We start from the raw sequence: 10,073 nt of genomic DNA, 5'->3' as shown, positions 1-10,073 counted from the left end.
AGTTCCTTTGGCAGGGGAGAGGACTGGCATGTAGAAACAACTGGGTCATTGAACAAGGGCGGGGGAGTCTGAACAGGGAAGTTAAGATTAAGAGAGCCTATGAAGTCTGGGGAAACCACATGAAACGCAGGTCTCTGCCCAGGCATGTAGACTGACAGAGAAAGGAAGGGAGGCACAGCTCCATAATTATGCAGCATGTTGTGACTTCTGTGAACACTGCCAGGAGCAAGCATGTTGCAGTGCCTAGCTGATTGCTTTCTCAAGGTAAGCTGCAGAGCGTCGAGCACCCTAAGCCACAAGGGGAAGGCAGTGAATCACCAAGGGGCAAGTCAGTCCCCTATGCACTAGTGCAGTACAGAATTATGTCAACGTAGAGTTGATGCCCCTCCCTGGCACAGAGACAACAAACAGAGACACTCCTTTGTTTATAAATACATCAGAGACAACCAGGTTACTGTGGAAAGTTATTTTATTTCAGAATTCCACGCACTCTGTCACAGACCATGCACTAGACTTTCCCCTTTACAAATCCACAGCCTCCAGGCCTGGGAGAGATGGGGCATCATCTCTTCACTTCACACTGCAAGTACCCACATGCTAAGAGTGAGAGCCATGATGGCAGCTTGCCAGGAGGCAGAGGGCAGCCTCTTGTTTCCATAATTGCTTTTAGATACTTAAAAAGAAATCCATTTGACTTGAAAGGTTAACAGTGGAGCTCAGCAGCAGTGAAAACCCAGTGCTGAGCAAGTTGGTCCTCGCCCCACAGTTAGAGGGAACAAGACGACAATCTCATGGGAAGTTTGTGTGAGCTAAGCTACAGCACAACACAGCAAGGCATTTTTGGAACCCAGATAGCAAACAGCCAGCGCAAGCTCCGGGCCTGTTACAATCATTCGTCTCCAAGTCGCTCTGCCAGGAGCTGCCCTTTTCACACTAGGCTTTAAGCCCCTCTGCTCTGTGCTCCCATTTTGGCTAGGAAGGAGCCTACCAATAGGTAAGACAAAGCAGCCCTCCTGGCTGTATGTCAACACGTGTACTGCATCAAACTGGCACCTTTCAGTGTGAAGAAAGACTCACAAACAATCCATTTGACCCCAGGCTGGGTACAGCATTAGTGTAAATTTCCTGCATACTTGCCCTGCTCCTTCTTCCCTGCCTCTATCACCCCTTATGCCTGACCCTGCTCTTGAAACACTCATAGATGCAGTGTCCCTGTGACCTATTACATCTTTGGCCTTTGCTGAGACTGCCACTGCCAGGGCAGTTATTGCCCACTGTGGGGGCTGCCTGTAGAAAGTGAACATCTGCCTCTCACAAATAGGCTTGTGGCTAGCTCAGAAGAAGGGAAAAACTGAAAGGAAGAAAAGATGGAAGTGATTGAAGTAAGTGGAGCAAAGTCTACAGGAAAGGCAAAAAGGCAGCTTCAGTCTCCATTTGATACACAAATTCAGCTCAATAGCAGCAACAAGAAATGGCCATAAAATATTAATTCATTAGGTTGCCAGGAAGAAGCAAAAGCATTCATGTAAAAAATTCTATATACAGATGTGTGTGGCAAACGTTCTGAAGCTAACTCAGACACTGGCTTCCTCCTGCTTCTGTCTCACCTTTTTTGTGTCTATAGTTTTGATCATTCCAAACCATGTTGCTGCTCAATTCTCTGTGAAGACCATGGTATTGGACTCAGCACCAAGTGAGGGGTGAGATCACACTGAAGAAATGAACCTATGGGGAACTCCTGACAACCCTGATATTTTAATATTTTTGTTGACCTTCAAGTAATTAGAAGAAAGGGGAATTTCCCCAAATACCCTATGGGCTCCAAGTCTCGCCTGTCTGCTTTTAGGGTAGGAAGGCTGACATCAGAAAGGCAGTGAAGGACAGGGAAAGGAAGGAGGAAAAATTCCAGGAACTAGAGTGAAGAGCAATCAACAACAGACCCAACACTGACTGCTGCAAAAACTTACAAAACACAAAATCTTACAAACAGAATTTCTGTTAACCTTTTAGAGACTACAGACTATTTACACACACAAACTTCAAAGTATGCATCTGGCAGTCTAGAAAATGCCAGTACCCTAAGGATTAAATAATTTAAAACATAACATTGTGTTATCACTGTATACAGAATACTATCTGACACGCTTGCTAAAATGGATGGATTGTCCGAGAAAGATGTGCCCTCCCTCATCTCACCTGCACTGCCTCTAAAAAGAAAACAAGGGATAAAGACTCTGTGGTTCCACTTCTGAAACTCACCTTGAAACTCTCCTGTCAAAGGGGAGTAAATCCTGAGGGAAAGGGAAGGGCAAAGGGTGCCTGCTCCCTCCAACCTCTGCTGCTGCACTACCCCCCTCTCTTGGCTAGGAAGGCTTGACGGCAAGGGAAGGTGCTAAAGATGGGGAAAGGCAGTTATGATTCTCTAACAAAGGCTGTGCTTGTCATTTGAGAGATACACAGCCCCAGATTCAGGAGGACACCGTCCCTCCCCCTTTCTAAAGACAGGAGGCCAAAAGGCTGAATGCAGAGTATACACAGTCCCTGTGGCTAGTGTACGAGATGCCAGCTGTGCTGCAGCTGCTCCCTCAAAACCATACTGTGGTCCAGCAGCAGATGGAAGGACAGTCAAGGGAGAACAGTGTGATAGCACTCAGAAACAGGAGTCAGCAGAAGTGCATTACCAATAGGTCCAAATGGACAGAAGAGGAAGGTGTGCCCTCCCCAGCTTTCTAATAGTAATTGTAAACTGAGAACGCTGGAAAGTCAGCACATGGGAATGAGGAATGGGGAAAAAAAGCTTCAGTTCAGAGGTGACTGGGGTGAAGGACTAAAAGACACACTGAAAGCAGATGGTGAAGTTAGCTTCTTTCTAAATGCCAACATTGCATATGTACACTAATTTCTGTGTATGGGTCAGAATCTCACTGATGACAGCAGCACAGTCCTGTCAGCTTCACTGACTTGTACCTGACGAGAATCTGATGCTCACACGTGCATGTTACAAAACCCTTTGAAGCACACAGTCCTGCTTCCACCTCCTAAAAACCAGAACAGCCATATGCTCTCAGGGAAAAGATGAAAAAATAATCCCTGTTCCCATGCGTGTCTCCCACCCCTCCCTCATAATCAGTCTCTCTTCCTCTAGGCCAGAGAGAGACATCTAAAGAGCCGCCCTGTTCTCCATTCCCAGGGCCATTCCCACCAGCAACACCCAACAGGTCTGGCTAGGCAGGAATGGCAAGCCCTGCTCCTTCAGCCTCATCCCATAGCCAGACCACAGAAGTTTCTTCCAAGACTCCCTGCAACAGCTTCAGTGAGAATTGCCCATACTGAAGGCTGTGTTGCAGCAGGCTGGACATTGCTCCCAAACCCAGCTTATGAAGGACAAGGAGGCTCTGTAGGAGCAGGAGCCATGGGCATGTGCATTCCCCTCTTCCAACCTCAACAGTCCCAAATACTGTCAATATAATCATTATTCAGAGTTCATTCAGAAATACAACAAACAGCCCTATCCAAAATATCTCATTCAGGCTGTACATCTGGATTAGAGAGACAAAAAGGGGGAAGTGAGACAGTGTGGAACAGGGGAGACAAAGAAACATGGGGGTAAAATCAGACAGGAAGAAATGAAAGGACCTCAATGCAAGTCTACTAAAATCATCACTGGATTCACCAGCCCAGTTCCACCTTCTACAGATCAAAATTGATTCACTGCAGTAAGTATATCACAGGAGAAAGAAGTGCATAGTGTTTTTTGGTAGACACTTAAACATCAGCAGAATTTATCCAAAGAACTTACAGCTGCAGCTTTATCCTCTTTTCCCTAGCCAACAGGTACCTGCTGGGACAGAGATGGTGGAAATGGACCAGTAGCACCAAGAAATTCAGTGGGAGCACCAGCTCCACAGCAGGAAATAATAATGAACCAAAAGGAGACAGAGAGAGAGAAGTGGAGGAGACATATTTCGCAGTAATCAAAGTCCATCTTGGCTAAACACCATCAACACTCCCCTAGTAAGGCCCTGTTACGTCTGCAGCAAGACCTCTGGCTCTGAGAGAGAGCTGTAGAGGGTATAGCCCAGCTCATCCACTTCTTCTGGGGTGAGCTCTGAAAACAAGTTCACCTTGGGGTTCAGAGCACTAGGGAGGACACCTGCCTCCAAGTAGCGGATCAGTCCCTTCAGCGCCTGCAGGAAGCGGTCAGCCAGCACATCTTGGGACCAGTTGGACTCCTCTTCGGATAGATGCAGAATGACATTGGTGAGCTGGCTGGCAGTGAGGTGACCCAGGGCTGGATTCGACTTGCATACTGCTTTGAAGATCTTCAGGCACAAGCAACGGCAGCCAGAATCACACTGGTCCAGGGCCCGGAGGCGAGCAGTTTCTGACGGCCGCAAGCTCAGTCGCCACAGATTGTCATTCTGGGCCAGTCGATGGGGTTTGGCCACAAGGATGATGTCACCCAGTGTCAGGGATGGCAGAAAGTCAATAAAAAGATGCCGTTCTGGATCATACTGGACTTCCAGCGTCAAATCTCCTGGGGGAGCTGCTGGACGGATCACATAATCCAAGAGAGTCCCAATTGCTGGCCAGTTGATGGAGCCAGCTACAACTTTCTCAAAGGTGTCTGCTACAGCTTTGGGGGAAAGGTAACCCCCCACCACACAGCGGTCCCAGTAGCTGCTCCCACGGGGAAAGTACTCTGGGTTTTCCCGACGCACCAAGTAGAAGCCAGGAATGTTCATGATAGTGTCCTCCCCAGGGATGCATGACCACAGGTTCTGCTCCAGCATCAGAGGCACAATAAGCTGGATGTGGTCAGCTGTCACTACCTTTCACAAGAGAGAAAAACAGGTAAGGACCAGGTTTCTCCCAGCACACTCATTCTTTTTCCCACCACCTCTAGATAGCCTTCTGTTCAAAGGAACTTGGAAAAAGCATTCAGCTGTCTCATTCTCCTCTCTGCGTGGGATTCACAGCCTCCCTTTCATCAAAAGACATTTTAAAGGACCATTTCCCAGCTTCAGTGGAATAACTCCAAAGTATAATACAAGCTAGTGCTTATATGGCACTTGCTACTTAGAGATCTTTAAATACGTAAAGGACCTGACATGGATTGTACATACAAGAATCATTTTGCCTCCTACTGCTCTAAACCAACTCCTTGGATGCAAGATGCAGCTGGCCCAGGGCACAGCAATGCCACTCGATAATTTAAAACAGGAGGGTATTAAATTTCTAGCCTAGCTTAAGTTGCCATGGTTTAATTATCCCATGTTACAGCTAGGTACTGCCCTCATCCAATCTGCCACATTGTTTGGAAAAGGTCATTAAAGGTCCCTTTTCACCAATGTGATTAAGACCCCAGATCCAAGTTTCACTGGACATTTGACACTCCATTTTGGAGCTCTGACTCAAACCAAAAAGCGTGCCTCTGAATCACTCACTATAGCCATGGGCATCTTTCCATCAGGGAGATATGCAGCAGGGACTGCTGTCCAATCCAGGTCTGTCATGCATTAAAAAAAAAAAAAAAAAAAAAAAAAGTAGGGAAGACCTACATGAATACACAGGAATCCTAACGGAATGCCATATATTCAGAAGAAGATGGAAGGGATATAGAGAGAGAAAACAGAAGCAGAGATGCAGCAGAAAAACACAACTAAAGGGAGGGAAGGAGAGAAAGGAAAGAAGGGTCTACCATAATACAAGCAGCAAAAAGCAAATGCTTTGCAGACAAGGCCAGAACAACCTGGTCATGCCTGTTCAAAAAAGTATTGCAGAAATCAACACTTGGCTCCACGGTGGGAAACGTTGACACCAGAAGCCTTATTACAGAGGAATGCTGTGCTGAGACAGCATTGCCAACAGAGAAGTCAGAAATGCCCCTGCCTAGTCAGCCTTCTGAATAATGACCCATCACGCGGTCCCAGGAATTACCTGCAAATCATCGTACAGGCTGCCACTGAGGTACATGTCACGCAGGGGCATGTCCGGCAGCTTGGCGCGTAGGAAGCTGCGCAGCTCAGCACAAATATCCACGGCTGCTTGCTTGGCCCGGGCCTGCTCATCTGCTGGGATAGCTACCTTCCTCCGATAATAAGCAAAGAGCTTTTCTTGCAGAGACAAACGAAGGCGTGATTTTTTCAGTTCCATCTGACTCCTTTTGGCAGATGGCTTGGGCTTTGTGGGTCGGAAAAAGTCTGCAAGACAGAAGGAAGACTGCTGATCGTCCCCAGTGTTTCACTGTGAAGTGGTCTGCAGCAGGAAATCTGCTGCATGGAAGTGCACCCTCCTAGGTCTCAGAAAGCTTTTAGCAGACATTTTGCATGCTTTACACAAGTACCATTCTAAAGGGAGACGCTGAGAAACGTCAAAAGAAACCATTAAGGAGGAATCAAGGGGGATGAAAGCAAGTTACTAGATCTGGAGCTTAGCCAGAACAAGACTAATGCTCTCATCTTGCACAAGAAGTAATTTATTGGCTAAGTGGGCAGCACCTGAGTTCAAGTTCATCAAAAATTCAGCACTGTTACCAGACCAGCTGCTTTTAACATGATGCCAGAGTGGGGGATGAAACATCCTTGAACAACCATCACTATCTCCTTAAGGTTTTAATAATATAATGGGTTTTTACAAATTATCAGCAAAGCCCACTCCTGACTAGGGTATGAGGTCAGAGAAAATCACGCCATCTAGAAATGGGGTAGCCATTGAGGTTCTGTGATCACCATCTATCACAGTTGCAAGCTGACAGACCTTTGGACCAGCAGAACTCATGCAAGCATGAGTGAAAATCTCTCTCAAAATTTCATCGGTCAAAGAGAAGAGAGCACACCCTTAGGCAAAAATCAGTGATACAATGCTTTATGCTACTGTTGGCACTATTAAGCAATGTCTAACCTGCATAGATTTTCTCTAAACTCTGTTTTTTCAGAACGGTTTCTTACAGAAATGAGTCTTTGCTTCCCATCTACCTTTCAGACTTCTCTTAACTTTGACCAAGAGAGTTTCAAAAGTTATTAGCAAGAATTAAGAAAAAGTTACAGATCTAAGAGACTCTAAGTCCTTGGAAGGGCTGTGGAACTTTAGCAGTGGGATACAGGGGAGATGCCGCAAGCCAGAGGCACCATTAAGGCAATCAGCTATTCCACATTTGTCCAGCAACAGGCATTTGGCCATGCAACACGTGCAGAATGGCCAACTAAGCAGCACATGGATCTGTCTCACTCAACCTCAGCGGTTCCTGCCTCTTGCCCAACTGTGGCCTCCTGGGGCAGATATGGGGGTTCGTGTAAAGCCACAGGAAACCAGACTTCAATGACCATTTATGAAACAAAACTTAAAATTGAAGAAATAAGTTAATTTATTTTTAAGACAAATATGCAAGACATTATCATCAGCGCTTTTAAGCCTCATTGCTCATCTTTTGGGAATCCAGTCTAATGATCTAGACCCCCTTTAGCACAGCTGTCTAGTTATTTAATGCTTCCTCAGCAGAAAATCCATTGCCATCCTGAAGATGACTTTCTTGTAGGTGTCTGGAAACCAAGTTAAAGCTTGATGGTTATTTTTCATGTTCAAAATCACTCAGCTGAAAAGGTCACCAATTTTTAAATCTCTAAATGTCAATCTCACAAAGTGACTGGGGGATGAAAAGTAAAACCTGTGAGAAAAAACAACCAAATACATAAAACAAACACTGATGGACTCTAAATTACTTATTACCCCATTCAGAAAGAAGACTTCAAGTCACTGCTTACAACTTGATGAAGACAGTAGCTCACTGACAAACAGCACTGTAAAGGCAAACAAAGCTACAGAATTTTTTAGGAAAATAAGAGATACAATATAAAAGATATTGCTACATATAAATTGCTAGTATATTCATAATTTTAATACTCCTCTCTCAAAAAGAGGCAGAGGAACGGGAACAGTCCAAAGAGGAAACAAAGATGTTCAAAGGTGTGGAATGATTTTTTAAGACTAGAGATTGCACAGATAATAACTATTCAACTTGAAAGAGAAATGACTGAGGGAGAATAAAATTTAAGCCCATAAAGTCACGAGAAGCACGAAGAACGCAAACAGGCAATTGTTATTCCTGATACATTACTGACTTCTAATTACTGAAATTATCAGGAGACCTGTTTAACCCCCACAGCCCCATCCTCTCAAAAACCACTGGGCTAGATAGAGCATTCTCTTTTCCTACATTTCTTTAAACGAATACAGGGTTTATGGGCCTGGATGACTGTGCCATGCAGGAATATCACACTGTTTCTTACCTGTGTCTGCGGCTGAAGGATCAGTGGGAAGGGTCTGCAGGGAGCGGCTCAGGTTAGTTTTCATGTCCTGGGTCAGCAACCGCGAGGAGGATCCCAGCCAGTTTGGCTCTTCCCAGCTTCTCTTTCCTGACTGGCTCAAGCGAGTAGGGCTGCTGGGAGCACTGATCGCCCGATCGTACATCTAAAGCAACATCAGCAGGCACGATTTGAGTTAAGTGCCCAACGCTTGCATTTCACCCAATCTAGCACCAGCACCCCATGTCCTTGTTGCCCCCTCCTGCTCTCCAGCACCCCTGTGCTCACGGGCCACCCCGCTGCCCCGCAGGCTCACCCGTTTGACAGCCAGCGTGGCAATACCCAGCATAGCAGCTCCACCCACACCCAGCACAAGCCGGGCGTTGGACAGCACGAAGTCGATGGCCGTGCCGATGCCATTGTCGTCCTTTTTTCCTTTGCGCGGCCCAGCGCCTGCCATCTCACCTGGAAGGAGCATTGAACAAAAGGGTCAGAACAGCGCAGCCCTAACTGTACGCTCCCATTTCCTCCATCGCACATTCACCACTCTTGGTCTTAACACTGAGCCATAGGAAGGGACCATCTAACCCTGCAACCTCTCTAATCAATTATTTTCCTTCTAGGGGCTGCTTATTCCCAGACATGCCAGAATGACAGTACTGACCAAGTTCTGCAATGGCAGCATTTCTTTGCCTCCAGCTCTGTTTATGACCTGAAGAGAGACACCCCAATTTTGTGTGACCAGTAATCATTTAAGTAGATTTATTTGCACAGTCACCTACTGCTTTATAAAAAGAAGATAAGATTTGCTTTAGTAATATTTTACAATGAAATCCTGTGTATTATGCAAAATTACATTACTATTTGTGTCTTCTCCTTTTAGTTGGTGCTCCTCAGCCAGACCATGGCCTCTTTTATACCAATTTATTTTCTCTTTCTCAGTCTAAAGCATATAATTTTGTTCACAGACAAGGCAATGCAGGGTCTCTCTGGTGCCTGACCATGAAAAATGATGATCTTCCTAGGAGCCTGCAGGCAGTCTCAGAGTAGAAAGGTGTCCATTCGCTCCCAGACTCATTTTTGGGCAATGGCTAAAACCAGGTATTTCTGAAACACCCAAGGATCAGCATTAGAGACCACACTGAACCACGAAGGGAACAACTTCCTTGCTTTCACCAGTCATTTCTTCCTGCCTGCAAGGCTGGTGGGTTTGATTCTCAAACAAGTCATGTATAACATAAAATATATTTGAAGTTCATGAAGTTCATGTTTGCTTAGGTTTACTCTTTCAATTCCTATTTAATCTCTGATCTCGATATTTACATTCAAAGAGTTTCCCTGGTCAATGATACATATAAAACAAACTTTGCTATCACTGTACCTGTAGGTGGATCCTCAGTGAAATAATGAAAACACCATGAAACTTTTATAGCCTGACTCAAGGTCAGTTTTCTAAGTCAGCTTCAAAGCCAGCTAAAGGTTCAGTGCCTGCCTGACTCTGGCAGTTTAAAACAACCTTTTTATTTTTCTAAGACCAAGTACCAAGTTACATTCTAAGAAAGAAGGTTCCTGCCTTGATGAACATGGGATCCAGTTACTCTTCATTGCTAGGCAGAAAATAATACTCTCTCATAAAACTAACTGCAATATTAACATAAAGAACATGGTTATATCATTGGGAATGACCTACCTGTGGCCTAATGCATTTGTAAAGGGGACAGGAGAGCACCTCCAGCACAACTGTGGAAGCGCCTTCCTGGCTTCTTCAAG

The 10,073-nt window shown here is 45.5% G+C and overlaps 1 protein-coding gene across 2 annotated transcripts; it reads right to left on the bottom strand.

The window, feature by feature from the left end:
* Positions 1-451: 451 nt before the first annotated feature.
* MIEF1 (mitochondrial elongation factor 1) lies at positions 452-10,073 on the bottom strand. Of its 2 annotated transcripts, XM_013947812.2 has the most exons (5): positions 9,994-10,073; positions 8,620-8,768; positions 8,289-8,469; positions 5,941-6,203; positions 452-4,832 (listed from the first exon to the last, which is right to left on the bottom strand). In XM_013947812.2, the coding sequence occupies exons 2-5, from the start codon at positions 8,761-8,763 to the stop codon at positions 4,026-4,028; spliced, it is 1,395 nt and encodes a 464-aa protein (XP_013803266.1). In that variant the 5' UTR covers positions 8,764-8,768; positions 9,994-10,073; the 3' UTR covers positions 452-4,025. The 2 variants fall into 2 exon arrangements, with proteins under 2 accessions (XP_013803266.1, XP_013803265.1); XM_013947811.2 differs by lacking the exon at positions 9,994-10,073 and having other exon boundaries at positions 8,620-9,983.

Source organism: Apteryx mantelli, chromosome 1 (genome assembly GCF_036417845.1).
Source record: "Apteryx mantelli isolate bAptMan1 chromosome 1, bAptMan1.hap1, whole genome shotgun sequence".
Classification (NCBI taxonomy): domain Eukaryota; kingdom Metazoa; phylum Chordata; class Aves; order Apterygiformes; family Apterygidae; genus Apteryx; species Apteryx mantelli.
This window is presented reverse-complemented; position numbering and strand designations above follow the sequence as displayed.

What these genes read in the sequence shown, in the direction of transcription:
- MIEF1 (XM_013947811.2), bottom strand. Translation starts at nt 8,781, where the DNA reads ATGCTCCTTCCAGGTGAGATGGCAGGCGCTGGGCCGCGCAAAGGAAAA. An exon ending in CCACGCTGGCTGTCAAACGG is followed by an intron (nt 8,470 to 8,619) that starts GTGAGCCTGCGG and finishes ATGTTGCTTTAG; the next exon opens with ATGTACGATCGGGCGATCAG. An exon ending in TCCTTCAGCCGCAGACACAG is followed by an intron (nt 6,204 to 8,288) that starts GTAAGAAACAGT and finishes TCTGTCTTGCAG; the next exon opens with ACTTTTTCCGACCCACAAAG.